Consider the following 23904-nt stretch of genomic DNA (forward strand, 5'->3'; position numbering starts at 1 on the left):
GAGAAGAGAAGAGAAGAGAAGAGAAGAGAAGAGAAGAGAAGAGAAGAAGAGAAGAACTAGCAGCATTACCACACACCAGCCAGTTCTGCTCCCCCATTAATCTTCATTCACATAGATTATGATATTTGTCTAGGGTTGACCCTAATCCACAGCTGCAGCTAGATTAGCTAGTGTAAAGCTTCTCTTTCTCACCACATGTCAAGGCAGGTGGAGTATTCTGTTGAGCCCAAGAGGACATCAGGAGGTCTGTACCACAGAGTAACCACTTCATTGGAGTATGTGTGGCTAGGGACCGATTTTGCTCTTGCAAGACCTGTGGGTGACAGAACAGAAATAAAGCTTAATCAGCATAAATGGAGCAAGGGAGCACAAAACTGAATGTTTACAAGTTTCAAAGGTCAGACTGAGAATGTAATACAAAATACATGAATGGAATGGGATCAATTTTATTGGTGAATTAATAGTGCCACCTTAGCCTCTGAGGCCATAACCAAAGGATGTGGTGGTTATAAATTATTAAAAGCACAAGGCAAGGGAAAGTAATTTACAGTCAACATAGGCCACCTAATTGGCTTAATAGTATCTTTTTCAGATATCTGTGGGAAAATTATGAGAATGAATCTGGCAGAGTAAAGCACTGTTTTTCTGCCAACTCAATCATTTCACATTTATGAAGATCAAATCATCATTAAAAGCGACATAGCTAATGAGAATAAATATATCATATTTGCTATCATATCACCAATAAGACTCTAGCATAATGAGTTCAATATATTTCAGTTAAAAGGAAAACAATAAATCCTAAAACATGGTTTCCTTTCTAGCCTTGATGAATGCAATTTGGCATAATAGTTACTCCCCCCTTGGTTATTGGAGTTTCTGGGAATGTGAATGAACTAAAGAATGAAACAAATCTATTCTCTCCAGTTTCCTGGTGCATAATACATTGAAAATACTCTTGCAAAAATATGGTTGATATCTTTTGTCTGTATCAATTCCAAAATAGAATTCTTTATTTATCACTGCCAAGTCTAAAATACACGCATATTTATTTTGAAATATTTCCTAAATGTGTGTGTACACACACACACACACACACACACACACACAGTGAATTTTATCTAAGAAGTTAAGCATCAGTGTAAAGTTAACTTTGCTATTCTGAATAGTTGAGGTGTTATATCTTAAATCAAGAACTCTTTTTTTTCTATTTATTAGAAGCTTTTTAAGTATACATATATTTAAAAATTAATAGGACACAGTGAGAGAAAGAACTCCTAAATAATTCTGCCACTAAAATTGTCACTCAACCCAAACAGCAAATACAGTTTTTTTCTAAGACTGAATTATCCAATTAATCCCTTGGATATTATTCAAAATTACATTCTTATAAATGCACAAAGAAAAATTTATTAATTTTTTAGATGACATGTATTTTTTACAACAGGTATCCACAATTAGCTTTTAGGTATGTTTTCTCCTCCCAAAATATCTTCTTCAGGATTTTCCAAATTTTACTGCAGGCAAACATAAAAAAGATAGAAAGGATCCTCTATAGAGAACAGGCAAGATATACACCAAGATCAGTTAGGAAGAAATGTGGTTTTCAGTAGAAGACAGCACACCTCCAGCTAAGTCCTCCAATGCCTCATCATGACATGGGCTCTCAAAGGCAGAGGATAAGCTCTGGTGCTTCCAGAATGTTAAAAGGTTCCAAGGACCAGCCACATGATGAACTGCATATCTCTTGTCTCAGGATAAGCCTTGGTAAATTGAGATGCTCATCACTAGGTGGAACCCATGCTGATGAATATTGTAGCCAAAGTCAACTCTCAAAGGCCAACTGCTTAGCCAAAGAGAGACTGCAAACAGCACTGGCAGAGTGTATGCTCACATCAACAGTTAACTGTCCTTGAAATTATTAGGGAAATATTAGGCAAACATCATAAAGCAAAATTTAAAAAGTAGGGGAAGAAGGAAAAGTAAATCAAAGAGATAAAGCCATCACAGGCTAGTTTCTAGCATGAGATGAGACAAATTAAAGCGATTTTTTAAAAAGAAATATCTAGTGATGACAGAACCCAGGCTAGTCAAGATTGAACACCCCATGCTTAATGTCGTCAACTTGCCTTCTTGCTCCTTCTCCTGTACAACATTCTATCCCTCTTCTCCATGTTTTTGCACTGGCTGCCTCTCATAACTGAAATGCTCTTTCTTACCTCTTATAAACTCTCAAAACTACGTTAAAATGTTTGTTTGTTGACCTTTATACTTGAAGAGGACCAAAATGACATCACCATGTCAGGGTCATTGTACAGTGTATCTAGCTATGGCTGATGAGACCAATATGAGCTTGGAAGGATCTACCATGGGTCAAACACAAATAATTTGTACTCAAGGGCTACTTTCTACATGAAACCTTTGTTGGTCAGAAGAGGCATCGTTGTCAAACTCAATGCTTTGTCTACTGGAGGCATTGAGTAATATTTCTTGGGCTAAGAGAAAAGTTTATTTGAAAGACAGGTAAGATCAGATAGTGGAGGATCTTAGACTGTCTGTTTAAGGATTTTAACCAGTATCCTGCAGATAATGGGGAGCCACTATTTTGATACACAGAAATGGCATGTGCAAAGTGGTATTTTGTGAAGGTTAATCTGGCAGCTACTTATGGGAGAGATTAGAGAGGAAAGCATAGGGATTGCAACTACTACAACAGTCCAGGCAACTGGTAAAGAAATCTGAATTAGGTCACCAAAAGTGAGAATAGAAAGTAAAGGAGGACTAGATGCAGAGGCCAAAGGTGGACACCATTAGTGACTGAGAAAATATTGGTAGCACTGATGGACTGGACAGATCCAATTTGTCTCCCCAGCTCCAGTGGTCCAGTTCTGTGATCAAAGAGAGTGATCACTGAGATGTTTTAAAAGTTGAGCAGTACTTTGTCATGGTGAGGTCCAGGATATGGATGGGCCAATGTGGGGTTAATGCGGAGCATCAAAAGTGTCACAGAAGCCAAGACATTGTAAAGGAGATCAATCAATACGGATATCAAAGTCACTGAAGACAGGTGAGAATTTAATGAAAAGGGATCATATGAGGCTGAAGCGGTTCCTGGGAAGGGAAGAGATAACAGCAGGAATACAATTGGGGTTTGCTTGTTGAATAGAAAAGTCAGTGAAATTAGGGACAGGCCTTTGAACTTCAATCCGCTGCACTTTCTGGACGAGTCCTGGAAGATTTGGGATTGGAGATTTAGAGCTGGAAGACTTCCACCCCAGCCAAGTCCTTCATTTTACTAATGAGGAAACAGAATTTCAGGCAAGTGCAATGGCTTGCCCAAAGTCAGTCAGGTGCTAAGCATTCAGGATAACACTTGAACCTAGAATCTCCATGCCAGACCACCATATCATACTGCTACTTGGGCAGCATCCCTAACTTTCACCATTAAGCCATAGGCAGCTTAAAATTCCATTAAGAATTATAGTTAGGGGGGTGGAGCCAAGATGGCTGAGGGAAAGCAGTGACTTGCTTGAGCTCTCCTCCCTAATACCTATAAAATACCTATAAAAATGGCTCTAAACAAATTCTAAAGCAGCAGAACCCACAAAAAGACAGAGCGAAACAAATTTCCTGCCAAAGACAGCCTGGATGGTTGATCTGAAAGGTATATTGTGCCGGGCAGGAAGAGGAGCGCAGTTTGGCATGGGTGCGCAGGCCGCAGCGACCCTGGAGCAGGCCTCAGAGGACTGAATCACAGGCAGCTGTGGCGGTTTCCAGACTTCTCAACCCATGAACACCAAAAACAACTTGGAAGGTCAGTGGGAAAAGTCTGTGACTGCGGTGAGAGAGGAACTAGGTCTCAGCCGCAAGTCTCGAGCGTGGCCCGGGGCCACGACTGTTTCCTGAGCTTCTGGCCCACAGACTGAGGGGGAATCAAGTGGCTGATCAAAGGGGGGATTGCAAGGTTCTCTTTGCCAGTCCTGAGGCAGGAATCTCTTGCTTTACCCATACTTGGATCTGGGTCACAGTTCTGAGGGGCAGTCCTGGGGCAAGGAGGAACACTGGTGTGGTGGAACTTGTTGTGGCGGTGGAGAGAAAACACCTCGCCCATTATCATAGCACCCTGGAAGAACTGAAAATTTTCAGGTCCGTAGAAGTATATCTGAAAACAGCTGTACAAACCCCCAAAGCTTGGGACAGTACCTTCTCCACATTGGAAGCAGACTTTTACCTTAACAAAGAGTTTAAAACTCAAGTAATTGTCCAGGATCATGAATAAGCAGCGCAAAAAAATATTATCTTACTTTGGTGACAAAGAAGATCAAAACATACAACCAGAAAAAGACAGCGAAGACAAAGCTGTTACATCCAAAGCCTCCAAAGAAAATATGAATCAGTCGCAGGCCTTGGAAGAGCTCAAAAGAGATTTTGAGAAGCAAGTTAAAGAAGTAGAGGAAAAACTGAGAGTGATGCAAGAAAATCATGAAAAACAAGTCAACAGCTTGCTAAAGGAGACCCAAAAAAATACTGAAGAAAATAACACCTTAAAAAATAGCCTAACCCAAATGGCAAAAGAAAAGCCAATGAGGAGAAGAATGCCCTAAAAAGCAAAAATGGCCAAATGGAAAAGGAAATCCAAAGACTTACTGAAGAAAATATTTCCTTAAAAATTAGAATAGAGCATTTGGAAGCTAGTGACTTTATGAGAAATCAAGACACTGTAAAACAAATCCAAAAGAATGAAAAATTAGAAAACAATGTGAAATATCTCACTGGAAAAACAACTGACCTGGAAAATAGATCCAGGAGAGAGAATTTAAAAATTAGTGGACTATCTGAAAGCCATGATCAAAAAAAGAGCCTAGACATCATCTTTCAAGAAATGATCCAGGAAAACTGTCCTGATATTTTAGAACCATTGGGCAAAACAGAAATTGAAAGAATTCACTGATCTCCTCCCGAAAGAGATCCACAAAGGAAAACTAGGAATATTGCAGCCAAATTCCAGAGTTCCCAGGTCAAGGAAAAATATTACAAGCAGCCAGAAAGAAACAATTCAAGTATTGTGGAAACACAATCAGGATAACACAAGATTTAGCAGCTTCTACATTAAGGGACCGCAGGGCATGGAATATAATATTCAGGAGGGCAAAAGAGGTAGGATTACAACCAAGAATCACCTACCCAGCAAAACTGAGTATAACTCTTCAGGGGAAAATATGGTCATTCAGTGAAATAGAGGACTGTCAAGCATTCTTGATGAAAAGACCAGAGCTGAATAGAAAATTTGATTTTCAAATACAAGACTCAAGTGGATCATGAAGAGGTAAACAGGAAAGAGAAAATCATAGGAGACTTATTCAGGTTGAACTGTTTACATTCCTGCATGGAAAGATGATATTTGTAACTCATGAGACCCGTGTTAGTATTAGGGTAGTTGGAGGGGAAAAAATTATATATATGTATATATATAGATATAGATAGATAGATAGAGGGCACAGGGTGAGTTGAAAATGAAGGGGTTGTATCTGGAGAATAAAATTAAGGGGTGAAAGAGGATTATACTAGGAGAAGGAGAAAGGGAGAGGTAGAATGGGGTAAAATATCTCACAAAAAAAACAGAAAAGAAAAGGCTCTTACAGTGGAGGGGAAATGAGGGAAGGTGAGAGGGAATGAGTGAATCTTATTCTCATAGGATTTGACTTAAGGAGGGAATAACATACACACTCAATTGGGTATGGAAATCTGTCTTACACTACAGGAAAATGGGGGGAGGGGACAAGAGAGTAGGGGAATGATAGAGAGGAGGGCAGATTGGGAAAGGGGGTAATCAGAAGCAAATACTTCTGAGGAGGGACAGGCTCAAATGAAAGAATAGAATAAATGTGGGGGCAGGATAGGATTAAGGGAAATAGAATTAGTTTTTCACAGCATGTCTACTATGGAAGTGTTTTGCATAACTGCACATATATAACCTATATTTAGTTGCTTGCCTTATCAATGATGGTGGGTGGGGAGGGAGGAAGGGAGAAAATTTGGAACCCAAAGTAGAATGCATGCCATCTTGGGGTGGGGGGAGGGGGGAGATGGGGTGAAAATTTGGACCTCAAAACCTTGTGGAAGTAAATGTTGAAAACAAAAAAATAAATAAAAATTAACATTAAAAAAGAATTATAGATAGAAAGATATAGATGTAGCACCATTCCCCAACAGATAAATGGTCAAAGGTTATGAACAAAATGTTCTTCAAAAAATGGCAAAGTATTTACAACTACATGAAAATCACTACGTATTTACAATTCTACCTAAATCATTAAGAATTAGGGATTCTAATGCACATCAAAACAACTCTGAAGTCTCACCTTATACCTGAAAATTGTGGGGGGGGGGGAATGACCAAAAAATGTCCATGATGGAGAGGTTGTGGAAGAATAGACATATTAATATATTGCTGATGAAGCTGTGAAATGGTACCTCTGTTTTGGAGAGCAATCCAGAATTATGCAAATAAAGTGACTAAAATGTTCATCCCATTTAAATCATAGACTCCATTCCTGATTTTATACCCCAAGGAAGCCAGCAATAAGAAAAAAGGCCTCATATATCCCAAAATATTTATAGTAACACATTGTGACAGTTAATATCTGGGGGAAAAATAAATGCCTATCAATCAGGGAACATCTAAATAAACATGAGAAGTGAGCGTGTGATGAATACAGAGAAACATCGAAAGATCTGTATGAACTGATGAAGAGTGAAGTAAGTAGAACCAAGTAAACAACATACACACTGACTACAACAAAATAAATGGAAAGAACATCCAAACAAACAAAGTAAATGTAACAAAATTATAAAGATCAAGCTTGACTCAAATGAAGAGAGATAAGAAAACACTTTCCAATCTGCCCTTTACTGGAAGAGGAAGATCCATAGGTGTTCAATATTGCATGTTTTGGGGTTTTTTCAACATATTAATCAGATGGGCTGATTTGTTTTTTGTTTTTTCCTTTTCTAAAAGAAATACTATTTGTCATAAGAGATGACTCTTGGGAGAGGGGTATATGGAGAGTTGGGGAAATGATGATTTAAGAAACAGAAAATATCAATAAAAACTTTTAATAAAAGAATGAGACCTAAACCTTCTAAACTAAAGTGAAACCCAGACCTTTCACTCTCTAACTTTTGTGTGTTTGTACTCCATCCACTTAAGGGTTTCCTCACAGCATGTTATCAAATACATTTCCTCTCAGAGGTGTACTTTAATATCCCTAGAGTAAAATTATCTCTTCCTGCTCTCATACAAGGAGTATAGAGTAAAATTATATCTTCCTAGTCTCATACGGAATACTGAAAAACACAAGTTCCCAAAGAAGGTGTTCTGCCTGCTGAGAAGCAAAAGATTTTTACCTTAAAATACATTTAAACTTGATGTAAAAGGGAAATAAAATACAAAAGTTTTCAAAACAAGGAATGTCACAGCAAAGTCTCCAAAAGTGTAAGAATTCAATTGCACCTTCTTTTCCTCCTCTAATCATGAGTAAATTTGGAAACTGTCAACTTCTCAAATATTTTTGGTAAAGATGTATTGCTACATATTTATCCAGTTTGTGCATCAAAACATGCTTAGTCATGCAAAATTTATTTAACCACATACTCCAGTTGAAGGAAAACTGGAGGGTTGGATTAATTAGCACAGCATGTGTGAAAGCTTTGTTTCTAGGTTCCTTGTCAGTTGCCATGGTTACACTACAGGAAGAGAGATACTCCACCTTTTGAAAAAGGTGGAGCTCAGGGACTATCATCAAAACTTCTTATATAAATGGTGAGTGTTATTGTGAATCAAAAGTCAAAAGTCGATGTGATTGGCTTGCCAGATGACTGCACATTATTTACTGGTGGCAACTCCTGGAGAAGAACCTCCGGGAGGGTGTCTGTTAAAGTGTATATGCATACACACAGAAGATGGTTTCATAATAACTCAATGAGGTCAACTTCCAGCTGTTGGCGTTAATAATTTTTTTTAATAGAAAAAGGGAAAGGAGAGGAGAGAAACAGAAAGAGAAGGAAAAAAGAAAGGGTAAGGGGAAAGGGAGAGGGAAGGAGCAAGGGTAGGGAAGGGAAGGAAAGAAGGAAAGAAGGGAAGAAGGAAGGGAAAGAAAGAAGGAGGGAAGGAAGGAGGCCAGAAAGACAAAGAGGAGAGGGAGAGGAGAGGTTCTTATTAAATGTTTGTTGAACGGATAATAAATGTCTAACCCAGTATCATAATGATGTATTAACATTCCAGTTAAATAACCATCTTATCTAACCTCCACACCACTTCCAGGCATAGAAAAATGACACCTCTGAGGGGCAGGGAGGGGGACAGTCTATTCCTTTTGGGCCGTTATGTTAGAATATCCTTCCACATATTAAACTAAAGTCTTCTAAACTAGAAATTCTATCTAATTGGGACAAATCATAATCTCAGATAACATAGTCTAAACCTAAGAGCATATGAAAGCTCTTTAACTATTTCAAAAGTATTAAAATTTAACTTAGACAAAAAAAGATCAAAATGTGTATCCAAGCATCCAATACTGCAAAAATCACCAACAACCTTTTTATTACCAATGCATTGAGCTCCTTGATTATGGTAATCAATATATTTATGCCAGATATACACTATATATATCTATATATATCTATATCTATATAGATATATATATAAATAAACGTTGCTAAGGTGCTACAAATACCAACTCTTGCTTGATAACCATCAAAATCATTTCCTCATGACAAATGTCAATTTTATTCGAGATAAAAAAATTAAGGTAGAAGTCAACTGACTTGTTCAGGGTCATGCAGAATCATGAAGAGAAATAAGATAAGCACTTAACTATTGCTTCATCCACTTAGTCACCCTTACTCTTAATGCTTATTATTCATTTTATTAGTTGTGCCAGACTTTAAATGAATCCAGAAGCATTGGAAAAAATTTGATATCATTTACAAAATTAGCCTAGTTTCGAATTATTTCTTGATAGCTTAAAAAAAAAAGTAGAGCAAAAGAGACTGTTTCAATATCTCATCTACTTGCAGAATTTTTGAATAATTCAGGTGGGAAATGTTTTTGTTCTTTTCACCCTTTTTGAAAAAACCTCTAGAATTTTACCTTTTTCATTTGTCTGGATTCCTTTCCATTTATATTTTAATGTATTGCTCCCCTTAAATCTTTGTTATCAGTTAGATTTTACTAATGCATTCCTCTCTCATCTCTTTTTTGGTAAATTTTTAAAATTTTAAACTTAAATACAAAATAAGAAAAGAAAAAATGTTGCTATGTATGTAGTGGACCATAAGAGACGATTCAACATAAAACAATAAATTTCCATTTCAAGAAAACCTATATAATAAATACTACGCATTGTTTTCAAAGCTGCCCAGCTTTTCTTTGTTTCCTTGTTGGTTTTCTTTTGTTCTCTATTGTGCACTTTTTACTTTATTTTTCCCTCCCCTCCCCACCCTAAAGAAGGCTACAATTAAGCATGTGTGTGTACATATATATATATATATATTCATATACATAGATATCTATAAACATATAGATATCTATAAACATACATATATATATATACATATACACTCATACACATATATCTAACTATAACTATACTATGCTTATTTACTCCTTTCATCTGTTTCTCTGACAGTGGATAGCATCTTCCTTCATAAGTTTAAGTCTTTCCAAATTTTTTTATTAATTTATTTTGATTTATCAATAATTTCTAGATGCTTTTGAGTTTTAAATTTTCTCCCCCTTCCTCCCCACCACCCTCCCCAAGACAGCATATAATCTGATATAGGCTATACATATACATTCCTATTAAACATTTTCACATTAGTGATGTTGTAAGTAAAAATTAGACCCAATAGCAGGAACCACCAGAAAAAGGAAACAAAACTCGACAGAAGAGAAAAAAAATAGCAAATAGTGTGCTTTGATCTGCATTCAAACTCTGTAGTTCTTTCCTCTTTGTGGATAGTATTTTCCATCATGAAGCCTTTGGAGATGGCTTAGATCCTTGTATTGCTGGGAAGGGTTAAGTTTATCAATATTAGTCATTGCACAACATGGCTGTTACTGTGTACAACGTTCTCCTGGTTCTGCTCACTTCACTCAGCATCAGACCATACAAGTCTTTCCAGGTTTTTCTGAAGTCAATCTGTTCATCATTTCTTATAGCACAATGGTATTCCATTACATTCACATACCATAACTTGCTCAGAATTCCCCAACTGATGGGCATCCTCTCAATTTCCAATTCTTTGCCACCATAAAAAGAACTGCTATGAATATTTTTGTACATGTGGGTCCTTTTCCCATTTGTGTGATCTCTTTGGGATATACTGCCCTATAAGTGCTATTGCTGGATCAAAGGGTATGCACATCTTGATAGCCCTTTGGGCATAGTTCCAAATTGCTCTTCAAAATGATTGAATCAGCTCACAACTCCACCAACAATGCATTAGTGTTCCAATTTTCCCACATCTTCTCCAACATTTATCATTTTCCTGTTTTGTCATGTTGGCCAATCTGATAGGTGTGAGGTGGTACCTCAGAGTTGTTTTGATTTGCATTTCTCTAATCAATAGTGATTTAGAGCATTTTTTCATATGACTATAGATGACTTTAATTTCTTCATCTAAAAACTGCCTGTTCATATCCTTTGACCATTTATCAATTGGGAAATGACTTGTAATTCTTTTTTTTTTTTTTGTTAGGCAATTGGGGTTAAGTGACTTGCCCAGGGTCACAGAGCTAGTAAATGTCAATGTTTGGTCTGAGGCCAGATTTGAACTCAGGCCCTCCTGACTTCCTTTCCAATGTTTTCAAAAATCAACCAGCTCATCATTTCCTACTATAGCAATATTCCAACCCAATCCTGAGAGACTATGGAGACTTTTTCCCCCAAATTTTCTGCATTCCTTTTGTTCTTGGCTACATAGGTTTTATTTATACAAGAAAGTTTTAATTTAAAACAATTGAAATTATCTTTTTTACATTTCAACAATGCTCTCGCCTTATACTTTTTTACATATCTTTTTATTATTACTTTTAACTTTATTAATTTATTTTGATTTATCAACAATCACTTCCATAAGCTTTTGATTTTTACATTTTTCTCCCCCTCCCTCCCTACCTCCCTCCCCAAGATGGCCGTAATCTGATACAGGCTCTAGATATATATTCCTATTAAACATTTTCACATTAGTGATATTGTAGGTAAGAATTAGAACCAATAGGAGGTACCACCAGAAAGAGGAAACAAAACACAACAGAAGAAAAAAAAATAGCAAACAGTACTTTTAAGGTCTGATACTGTTGAAGTAAACAATTTGACCTCACTGAGTCCCTTATAATTGATCTTTAATGTTTACCTTATATTTCTCCTGGATGTTATATGTTGAATTTTCTCTTAAGTTCTGGGATTTTTGTCACAAAAACCTGAAAGTCTTTGAGTTCATTAAATGTCCATTTTTTTTTTCCCCATTCAGGGTTATACTTAACTTTACTGCGTAAGTTACCTTTGGTCATAACCCCAGCTCTTTTGCTGTACAGAACAAAGTATTCCAAGACCTATGGTCCTTCAACACAGTAGCTGCTTGGTCTTGTGTCATCCTTCTTGTAGCTCCATGATATTTAGATTGTTTTTTTTTCTCTTGTTGCTTCCAATATTTTCTCCTTAACCGCGGACCTTTGAACTTGGCTATGATATTACTGTAAGTTTTCCTCCTGGGATCTCTTTCAGGTGGTGATCAGTGGATTTTTTTTTCTATTTCTACTTTGCCCTCTTATTCTAGAACTTCAGGAAAATTTTTCTTGGATAATATTTTATAATATTATATCAATATTTTTAAAAATATTTTTAAACATATTTTTAAGTTAGTCTAACTAGTCTTATTTCTCCTTGATCTGTTCCCTAGATCACTTGTTTTTCTGATGAGATGTTTTACTTTCTCCTCTATTTTTTCATTCTTTTGATTTTGTTTTATGATTTTTTTGTGTCTTAGAATGCCATTAGCTTCCCTTTGCCCACTTCTAGTATTCAAGGAATTATTTTCTTCCTTAAGTTTCCGATCCTCTATTTCAAGTTGGTTCACTTTCTTTTCATAATATTCTTGATTTTTTTTTGGAATGCTATTATTTTCCTTTCTAATTTTTCCTTCATCTCTCTTACTTGATTTTTAAAGTCCTTTTCAAGTTTTTCCAAGAACTCTTTCTGTATTTGGGACCATCTAACATTTCTCATTAAAAAAAAAAGTAGCTTTTTTAAAAAGAGTAGCTTTTTTAGTTCTATTATCTTCCTCTGAATATGAACCCAGATCTTCTCTATCACCACAGTAGCTATCTACGATTGGGTTCTTTCTCCTTTGCTTACTCTTTACTTACTTTTATTTATTTTTTGCTTTATTTTGTTTTTAGCAGCTATTAGTATAATCAAGTCCTGAGGTATGGGGAACGATGCTTCTTGCTATTATTTCTGAGGTCTGTCTCATGGCTCAACCTGAACTCTCTTCTCCACTCCTAAGCCACAGTTAGGGCCCCCAGACACACTGCTCTGCATATGTTCTTGCTTCCTATAGTCCCTCCCATCCCTCTGTTGGCTGCAAATTACAGTTGTCATCTCTGCCCTGGAATTGAAACCAGGGACTCTGCTCTCCTGCAAGTGCCCACAGTCAACAGGGTCCCTGCCCCTAGCTGTGACCCTCAACATGTATGTGCTAGCTCCTTCTCCCACCACAGCCCAGGACGTGTCTGGTCAGCACAGCTGTGCTTGATGTCCCTCGACAGTGGAAGGTCATTTAATCTTCTCCTACTCAGCCATCGGACTCCCATACTGTGGGCAAAATCAAAGTTTCTAAGGCTGAGGCTGCCTCTCAACCCAGCTGCCCTCAGGGCTTGTTGTTTGTTGATTGTGCAGAGTCAGCCTGGAGGTGTTTACACTTCACTGTGGCAGAATCTCAGTCCCTGGAGGTTGGGTCTTTCCTTGGGTCTTCTCAGCTTGTCTTGAGAGGACAACTACACCCATGTTTATTTCTGCTGCTCTGAGGTGATGCTCTGTCTTTTATTGTGGAGTCACTTTGGAGAGCCAAAAGTTTTCTAACCTACACTGCCATCTTCCCAGAATCCTCTCCTATCTCTTGAGGGGTTGTTTGCTTTTATTAAGAGATTCTTATAACATAAAATTAAATCACCAAAAGTTTACTTGGCTGCTCAAAATATGAACAAAATGTGTATCTTTCACTAATAAAGAGTCGTATAGAATCTACCATAATCTTTCAACGGACTAGAATTAAACAGAAAGAGAATATTTGGAAAGGGTGTACTTATTAATTTAGTGAAGATATTTGATGCACTCTGATGAAATACTTACCATGTACTGGCTGAACACTGCATGGGAAAAGTAAGAGAAGAGTTAGAGGACTAGTCAGAGTTCGAGTTCTGACAATGCTATGCTCTGTGTTAACATGGCAGGTGTCAAATTAAGAGACTGGCTGAGCATATCTCTAAGATCTCTTCTATTTTAAATTAATTTCATTTTAAATTTAATAGCCCATTGCAAAAAGAAATATGAAATAAGTTTTTAGAAACACTGTACATAAAAGCTTAAGCTTCATTTATTATTTATATTTAATAACATCTTGTTTACCTACATCTCTAGATCTAAAATTCTACAATTCTTTGAAATGTAATAAATTATGTACATATGAAGATCATATATGCACAAGTTCATTGAAAATATTGCTAATCACTAATTCCACTTGAATGATATATCACATCATGAATGCATTAATGAGGGAAACAAAATCATTTCCAGGATTGTAGATATGAATACATCATCAATTTCACAGTTCACTGATTTACATTTGCATCTCTGGCTTATGCTTTTCATTTAATGACCCTTATAGCTAATATTTCAATGTTGGATATGAGCAAGACAATCTCTATTCTGGATGACAAAAAAACACAACAGAAACAAAGAACTACAACGACCTTACTATACCGATAATTTCTACAAACTTGGAGATGTTTGTGGATTAAATTCCCTTATGTTAAAAAAAAGCTTAGTGGTAAAATAAACTATTTAAATAAATTATGAGAACCTGGTTTTCAAGTTATAATATTTAGTGCCTTTAAACACTTCATCATAAACCATCTGTTTAGCACATATATGCAAAATAACACATATGTCTGTATATGTATATATATTCATATATATGCTAGCTATATAATATTTTGTGAAGTAACAGTAAACCATAATTACAGGATCAGGTATAATAAATAAGCTTTTGACTTGATGTCAAAAACGATTTTAATAAGAGATATTCAATCGACTTCACGAATTATTTCATCCATTTAATGTTTGAAATAGCAATAGATTTGCCACTCTTCGTTTCAAAGTCCCTTTCCTCATCCTCCCGGAATAAATTTCTCTGAAAGTCCATGGTAAAAATCTCCCTTACCTAAAGCATCAGAGTATAAGTGAGTTTACTGTAGAGAACTTAAAAAAATGAAACACCACGAGTTTCAAACGTGCAAATGTTTTTACAGAAGTAAAAATGAGGTTGAGTACTATTTTGTGTAGTAGTGGTAACTTCACAGGATCACCAATTAAGAGATGGAGAGGGCTTCAGACAGCCCAATCCCCCTCATTTTACAAATGAGGAAACTGCAAAGTGGTTAAGTGATTTGCCAAAGGCAAACATAAAGTAAAAATCATCTTGCTTTAAAATCAATTATTTTGGGTGGTTATATTACAGTCATTTTTGGATTTAGCACCTAATAGAGACCCCTACTTCTACTCACAGCTCTATAGCTGACTGAAACCTCTCTTATAACAAGGATAAATTGTTAACTGAAAGCAACTGAATACAGCGATCAAACTGGACAGTACGTGCAACATGCTGTCTTTATACTGCCCCGACTCTCTACCAACAGGAGAGACGACTATTTCATTTTCCATTCTTTTAGATCATTATCACAGTATCTGATTTTCAAATGCTCAGATTTTAGCTTCCTTTTAGTGACCTTTCCATTTAAACCACTGTAGAAAAGCTATTTTAGGATTTACGTATTTCAGTCTGCATCTGTTCAGATACACAGTATCCTCCCATGGTTCTCAGAATCCATCGTATGTGACATTTATTATTCTATAGTAATATTCTGTTAAAATATTCATATACTCCCAGCTTTTTCAACCATTCTGCTCCAACTTTTGCTTCCAATCCTTGTTTACCACAAAGTGTAGACCCGAAAATACATTTGGTACACATTTGACCTAAAGGTCAATAGTTTTGATGGGATGAGGGGATTATTGTTAACACCTGAAAAGAGTCTGCGTATGCTAAAGAAGAAACTGTGGAAAAGGACTACCAGAAAGAAGAGAGAAAAAGAGGAAAAATATAATTTTAGAAATAGAGATCAGTGAAGATAAGGCCCCAAAGATCTGGGAGTAAGAGTGAAAATGTTTTTTGTTTTGTTTTGTTTAGTCATTTTTCAGTCATGTCCCAACTCTTCCCGACCCCATTTGGGGTTTTCTTGGCAAAGATACTAGAGCAGCTTCTCATTTCCTTCTCCAGCTCATTTTATAGATGATGAAACTGAGGCAAACAGGGTTAAGTGACTTGCCCACAATCACACAACTAGTAAGTGTCTGAGGCTGGATTTAAACTCAGAAGAGGAGTCTTTCTGAATCTAGACCCAGTGCTCTATCCACTGCAACACCTAGCTACCCGGGAGTGAAAAATGGGCTGGCTCATAACGAACAGGACCAATGTTACTCACCTCTGTTAGGAAGCATCTGAGGCTCCATTTCATCACAGAGCTCCCCCCAATCAGACTTCATCAAACAAAGCAGAGGAATTAATGGAAACGAAATATAGAGGTAGTTCATTTGCATTTGAATAATGAACACTCAATATTGACTCTTTGAATAGCTGAATATTTTTGTACTAATTCTGTAGCTTAAAAAGATAAAAAATTGACAATATCCCTAAAAATGAACTTAGAGGCACTTTTAAAAATTGCTTTCTATCACAACAGCCATCTGAGCTCTCTTGACTCTACATTCAGAGCCAGTCCAAATTAATGCAATTATGCAGATGGTTAAAAAAAAAGAGTGAGAGGAAAAGATTACTAGTTTAAAACATTGTGTTATCATTTTATTTATGTGTAACCTGTGACTGAGAATTGGCGCTTTTTATTTACAGAGAAGAGGTCTAAACTCAAAGACTTTTCCCTAAGTAGCTTTTTTTGTGGCTTGTGCCAGGCTTTCCTCTGGGGACATCAGAATGTCTCATGTCTAAGTCTTTACCCCAAAAAAAGGAGCCATTACCTTCTTTGCAAACACTTGGGTATTGAGTCAAGCATAGCCTAGGCTTTATATAACCCCGCCAACTTTTTAATTACAACACTCTTCCTAGAGTAGCTCTTAAAAAATACATGTATAGCAACTCTATTTCCCTCTTTAGCCAACCTTCTCATGCCTGGGACCTGGACAATCCTTCAGACTTATAGCAGCACCTAACCAGGTACAGGGCATTCAGCATTGCCAGAGACTTTCCCAGGGTCTACATAATCCAGTGATGGTTCAGGTTTAATTTTTCTGGATCTGTCTCTGCTGTTCGTTAGCCTCAGCTCTCACTTGGAGAGTAACTTCCTTGAGGACTCTCTCGCTTTCTAATTTGATTCCCAGCCTACAGTGTCTGATACAGAGTAGGTTCTCACATTCCTAGAGATCCCAGCTTGGCACAGGAACTCTTTGCTCCTCAAATTGTGCCTAAATTGGCTGCCATCTTGATGGTTGTACAATTTCCTGGGGTGACCATGTGACCATTCTAGCTCCTTTCCAGAAAACCAAGTTATGTATGGATAGATGGATGGATTGCTATGTATCTACACATCTACCCATACATGTATAAACATATGTATATCTGATCAGCCTCTCATCAATCTCCCAAGTCAAAACTCCTTTCTCTGTGCTCCCATACATATATTCTCCCTTTAATAGCTATGACTTAAATCTGTCTCACCACTGAAACCCTGCTGCTCCCCGAGATCTGGCATTTCTCCAGAAAGGCCAATTGATCTAAAGAGCCATAGACTTGCAACGCCAATCTGAGTCACCCAGCAATTCTGAAGTTGAAACTTCTCTCTGGAAGAATTGCTCCCATTATAAAATTGAGAACAGCTCTGCCTTGGCTGAGATTGGCAGAAAACTACCCTGGTTGCTATGATGTTATTTTTAACAATTAATGCACAAAGTGTTCCATGTCTACATCTCACTCGATGGTGTCAAACTCAAGAGTATGAAGAAGATGTGCTTCTCTTTAAAAAAAAAAAAGGGAAGAGAAGAACAAACAAAATCAAGACTCTAGATGGTGACTGCACAGCACAATACTTTGTTTAGGCATTTCAAACTCAAAGGCAACTACCTGACAATTTCTTTCTCTTCACTTGTTAACTTAAACAGACACTACAGATGCCAAGTTTTAGAGGGTGACAAGGCGGTCTAAGCAATGAACAGGCAGACAGCTGCACAGAGCTGTCACACCAAGTATAAACTCATCCTTTTCTGTCTTCTAGGCAACTGGCTATTACTTTGAGGGCTACAGACAGTAATGGAATCCTTCTAGCACATTTGCCATTTCTTTAATATCACTTTAATATCTTGAATATATAAGCCTCATCAGCTCAAATGACTCCCCAGTGTATTTCTTTTTTTTTTTAACTGTCCTTTAAGAAATGTTTCCTTTCCCATTAAACTTAATTTGGAATTTTGTGATGCGATAGAAGGTACTTTCAATTTAGAGACTTTCTTAAAACTGAATATAAACTTCCTAGTCACAATGTGCTCTTTTTTGTGTCTCATTAACCAGGAACTTCATGGTCTCGGTGTTTTCCTTCATTAAATATTTTATTACAGCAGGAAATAAGAAAAGTTCACTAAAAATGCAGGATATGAATAAAAATTTCAGTTGAAGATCTGTGTCAAGCAAAACAAAAATACTGATCTTTAAATGATTCCTAACCAACACTGCAGGTGTGAAGGACAGCATTTCATCAACTGCGGATACAAATACATGTCACTTAATTTATACTTTGGGAGGTTAGGTTAAAATAGTGTTTATATCCAATACAGAAGAATCAAGTCAATTTTAACCAAGATGTATTTCAAGAGGAGGATTCTTAACATTTTGTAACATGGATCCTTTTGACAATTAGCAAAGCCTATGGACCCTTTCTAAGAATAACATTTTGTAATGTATAAAATAAAATATATGGGATTTCAAAGGAAAACAATTATATTGAAATATCAATTTTGATCATCATTTATCAATTTTTTTTACAAGTTCATGGACTACCACTTAAGAGCCATTATTTTTGGATAGTAACTCCATTATGAAAATAAGGAAACCACATCTAAGGGAACTTAAGTGATGGTGATGGTACTGTTGGAGACAGAATTTTAACCAAGTCATGACTCCATAGGTCAGGACTCCTGGGCCTGACAACAACTGGTGCCCTCAAAGTCAGGTGCAGAAATAGTTCCTGGTTTTAACCTAATCATAAAGTCATCCCTCCTTTCACAATGGCTAGGCCAAATTCAGCTTCAGAAAGAAAAGAAAGCTGGGCCCTGTGAGTGTAAGAAAGCAAGGAAAAAATATGCACCAATGAGGACAGCAAAAATCCTAGAACATTTACAGTTGCCTAAAGAGTGAATAAGCAAAGGTCCTTCTGGGGTGATCCAATATTGTCTCACCCTTATTTTGCCCTGAATTCCCAAGACTTTGGGATGCTTCACTGTTTTCAGAGGGTCAGTGCTACATAAAGAAGAAACACTTACTGACTATAAATCAAAAAGAAATTCTTCTTTCCCCTAAAATCCTACCATATTAACACTTTTGGTGGAAAGTCATTTAAGGCTTGTATATAAACATGGAAGAAACACAAAATAAAGCCATACTTTCTTACAGCACAGTCTGAAGATCACATAGCCTGCAACACTCCATGTGAGGAACTGTTAAAGATTCACAAAGCTATGTCAAAATTTCATAAATACCCTCATTAGTTCGGCAGCAAGATTTCAGGTTCATTCTTATATGTTAGGTCTCAATTCATACATTGAATTTACAAATGATTCTCACCCCCCTCCCCATCCCTATGACTGTCAATTTGCCTGTAATGTTAATAAAGTGGCTGAGTCATCCTGATTTTGTCAGTTTACAATAGTTCCCAAGGGGCTCCGACTTTGTGAACTCGAGGAAATCACGAGGCTCAAGAGACAAATGTACTAAATTAAAATTTTACAAAACATTCCATTACCTAATGTGTTCCTTTTATTAAAGGCACACTGAAATACATGAGAAATATAATTAGCTCATAAAGCAGTAGGGAGCAATAGTGATATTTAAACCAGTGATTTTAATTTCAAATCTCTAACACAACCCTGGGAATGAGATTTAATCCCCAAGCTATTTCTTCTTCAGGGATGGGGGTGGTTCAAGGAAAGAGGGAAACTATTAGTAGCAAACTAACATCTAAGGCAATAGGAAAAAAATATAATATTAAAAAAAAAAAAACAAAGACCATTGCATTCCTCATTGTAAGAGTTTGGCAAAGAAGTCTGTAGCACTGAATTAAAGATCGCTTGACTCAGACTTGAAGGACCATAGTAACAGAACACAATATTCAACTCAAATGGATACAAGCTCCCTGTGAGGAGGAGGAGGATTTTAACCTATTCATGCCTGTCCATCCTGGATCACTCTTCTCCAGGTGCTTCTACAATATTTTTTAATAAAAAATACTTATTAAGTACCTACTATGTGCCAGGTACTGTCCTAACAGCTTTACAAATATCTTATTTAGTATCCCTATTTTACAAATGAGGCAACTGAGGCAGGCAGTGGTTCAATGACTTACCCAGAGTCCCATAGCCAAGGTTCTGAGTCTAAATTTGAACTCAGGTCTTTCTGACTCCAAGTCCAGGGTTCTATCCACTGCACCACTTATATGCCAAATCCACCAAAGAGGATTTCACCCAATGTACTGGCGGCCTTTCCTTCTTTCTTCTGCCAGCAAAAAGAAAACAGCAGTGCACCATACCTGTCTGCTTGTCTTCAATCACCCTGACTATGCCATCTTCTCTTCCTATTACATATTTCTCTAATGACCTCTTATATGGCTGTTCTTCAGTTTTCCATTGACTATCTACTGAAGCCTGCTCATGGACACCATGCTCCTCTCCACTGACATTAGAAAGTGAGAGTCACTTTAAGTTGTTTGGATACTATCAAGTTCCATATCTCTCCGTCACTTAAAAACACCGGTAAATTATTGGTATCAATTAATTAATTTTGTTCCAGCAGAAGCTTAGGGTCATTAAAGGAGCTCTGAAATTTCCTCCAGGAAGATGTCGGAAAATTGGGAACACTAATGCATTATTGGTAGAGTTGTGAAATGATCCAACCATTTTGGAGAGCAATTTGGAACTATGCGCAAAGGGCTATCAAAATGTGCATACCCTTTGACCCAGCAACAGCACTTCTATATATTCTGGAGAGATCATACAAATGGGAAAAGGACCCACATGTACAAAAATATTCATAGCAACTCTTTTTGCAGTGGCAAAGAATTGGAAATTGAGAGGATGCCCATCAATTGAGGAATGGCTGAGCAAGTTGTGGTATGTGAATGTAATGGAATACTATTGTGCTATAAGAAATGATGAACAGACTGACTTCAGAAAATCCTGGAAAGATTTGTGTGGTCTGATGCTGAGTGAAGTGAGCAGAACCAGGAGAACGTTGTACACAGTAACAGCCATGTTGTGCGATGATTAATACTGATAGACTTAACCCTTCCCAGAAATACAAGGATCTAAGCTATCTCCAAAGACCTCATGATGGAAAATGCTATCCACAAAGAAGAAAGAATTATGGAGTTTGAATGCAGATTGAAGCATACTATTTGCTATTTTTTTCTCCTGTTGTGTTTTGTTTCCTCTTTCTGGTGTTTCCTCCTATTGGTTCTAATTCTTCCTTACAATATCACTAATGTGAAAACATGCTTAATAGGAATGTATATGTATAGCCTGTATCAGATTGTACACCGTCTTGGGGAGGGACGTAGGGAGAGAGGGGGAGAAAAACTTAAAACTCAAAAGCTTATGGAAGTGATTGTTGATAATTCAAAAGAAATTAATTAATGGGGCAGGTAGGTGGTGCAGTGGATACAGCTCCGGCCTTGGAGTCAAGAGGACCTGAGTTCAAATCTGGCCACTTACTAGCTGTGTGACCCTGGGCAAGTCACTTAACCCTAATTGCCTCACTAAAAATAAATAAATAAATAAATAAACAGAATAAATTAATTAATTAAGAAACAAAAAAAAAAGAAAGAAAGAAATTTCCTCTAGGCAATCTGGACTCCATTTCTCTTCTTGTTTATTTCTGAGTCCAACTTACAGTGCATTTGCTCTCTCTATCCCAGATATGCATATTGATGAATAAGCCCCATGCCAGTCCCACAATCTGGGCAATAGTCACTCTTCACCAACGAATTCTTTCTGATCTGGATCATTAGGCCAAACTCTTTAAAAGGGTGACGGCTCTCTTCAAGGCAAGATCGTCTATAATATTCAATGGCTCGATGCCACCATAACAAGGTGATTTGAAAATAGGAGTCCCATCCATAGAAAATCACATCTTTCTACCTGGAGCAACAATTCCATCTGCTTGTCCGAGACTTCCAGAAATGTGCCCAAAATCCCTGGGAAAGTTAATTTACTCAACTTAAGAAAGCCCATGGAGGGGGCTATGCACCTTAATTAGTGAATGACTGAATACAAACTTAGCCAGCCTACTATATCTGGTCAGACACAGACCAGACCACGATTCACTTTCTGCCCAGCTATCTATGGAGGAAATCTTGAGATGTCCCACTCCCCAGTCCCGCCTCCAATGGTCCACAGTTTGCTTTGGGCACTGTAAAAAGATCAATATGACTTTTGCCTGACGTAGACCAAAACTCCCTTCCGTCACTCCCATAATGTGTTTTCCCCCATTAGTCTGTAGGCTCCTTGAGGCCAAGGGTTGTCTTACTTTTTGTATCTATATCCCCAGCACAGCAATTGGAACAAAGCACTTAATAAATGCCTTTTTCATTCAGTCAACACAGTACAAGGGAATGGATACTGGATTTAGAGTATAAGGCCCTAGGTTTGAATCTTGGCTCTAGCATTTACTACTGTGTGACCTTGGGCAAGCCACTTAACCACACTGGGTCTCAGTTTTTTCATCTTAAAACAATGGAGTTGGACTAAATGATATCTAAGCTGCCTCCTAGCTCCAAATTTATCACCCCATGATCCTCTGAACTTAGAATCTGTACAGGTCTCCTACATCACAGTGCTGAACATGTCCGGCAAAGACACACCTTCCTCTTTGTTGTTGTTACGGTCAATTTTCAGCTGTGTCTGATTCTTCATGACCCCATTTGGGGTTTGCCTGACAAAGACACTGGAGTGGTTTGCCATTTCCTTCTCCAGTTCATTTTACAGATGAGCAACTGAGGCAAACAGTGTTAAGTGACTTGCCCAGGGTCATATAGCAGTAAGTAACTGAGGCTGGATTTGAATAGTCTTCCTGATTCCAAGCCCAGTGCTCTATCTACTGTGCCACCTAGCTGTACCCCTTATTGTGTCTGATGTCTATCTTTCCAAGAATCTGGAATTATTTTGATATATAGATGGGGTAGTAACAGCAACAATGATGATGGTGGTGGTGGTGATGATAAAAATAATAATATGTTTGCCATTTGTGGTATGAGGAAGGCAGAGTACAAACATGCTGAACATAATTTTCTTCATTCTGGATAAAAGGAGGTGATAGGAGTGACAGATGACAGAAAGCCTGAGGACCACCTTCCCCTTTGGCTCTGTGCCACCAAGAAAAAAGACTGAAGTTTTCATCTTACTTTATTTGTACTTTTCAGTTTTAGGTATAAAGTTCCTGGCCTGGGAAATGAGCCATGGGGACCTCTGAACCCACTATTAGTGGCTAGATATTGCAATTACCTAAGTCTGGGAAGACTGGTGAAACTAGGGCACTCAGACACAACAAAATGAGCCCAGGGCAGGTCAGGGTTTGGACCTGGAACTTGGGGAGTCAAATGCTATGTAGGAATTGAGTTAAAATATACAACTAGTCCCTATCCCCTTCTCAGAGTTGGTGGTAGAGTAAGTAGGATTAGGTCCCTAGATGTTGGGGGAAGCATTTATATATTTGTTCTTATTATATCTTTGAAGTAAAAGCTATTTATTCTAACAATTAAGTAGTTAATGGAACTCAGGTACTTAGAATTCTAATCTTGTGAGAACAAAATGGTAGTACTTGAATCAATGGCAAGGACAAGAGACCCCTTAGGCAAGAGGTGAAAAGTAACACACTTGACCTTTACTGTTACCCATTTAAAGGGAAAAGTTCCTAATAAGTAAAAGTGATAGGGATTTCATTGGGACTTATTAGGTTATCTCACTTTTTTAATCAAAGGCTAGATCATTAAATCAGAGTATCATCTATTTAGAGTTAGAAGAGATTGAAGAGGTTATCTGTTTACCCCTTTAATTTCCAGATGAAGAAATTGAAGCAAAAGAGATTAAGTGACTTGCCCAAGGAATCACTCCAGAGTCCTAAGTCCTAAGCCCTGTCATTTTTCCACTATACTGCAATGTCTCCCAGATCTTGTACAAGGGAATCTTGTTCATATAACTGGACGACAGGCTTCTGAGCGTCCTTCCAACTTGAAGATTCTTTTTCCTCCAAAGAACTCTGAGTTAGTGCAAATATTATCCCCATAAAACC

The 23904-nt window shown here is 37.3% G+C and overlaps 1 protein-coding gene across 4 annotated transcripts in view; it reads right to left on the minus strand.

The window, feature by feature from the left end:
• Window positions 1-23904, minus strand: part of CDK14 (cyclin dependent kinase 14) — a 664870-nt gene that overhangs the window by 275181 nt on the left and 365785 nt on the right. For all 4 annotated transcript variants that reach the window (XM_027847911.1, XM_027847912.1, XM_027847913.1 and 1 more), the window contains one exon: window positions 193-313. In XM_027847911.1, coding sequence (XP_027703712.1) covers window positions 193-313 — 121 coding nt within the window. The remainder of the gene's footprint in view (window positions 1-192; window positions 314-23904) is intronic.

Source organism: Vombatus ursinus, unplaced genomic scaffold, assembly GCF_900497805.2.
Source record: "Vombatus ursinus unplaced genomic scaffold, bare-nosed wombat genome assembly UNPS02005459.1, whole genome shotgun sequence".
NCBI lineage: Eukaryota > Metazoa > Chordata > Mammalia > Diprotodontia > Vombatidae > Vombatus > Vombatus ursinus.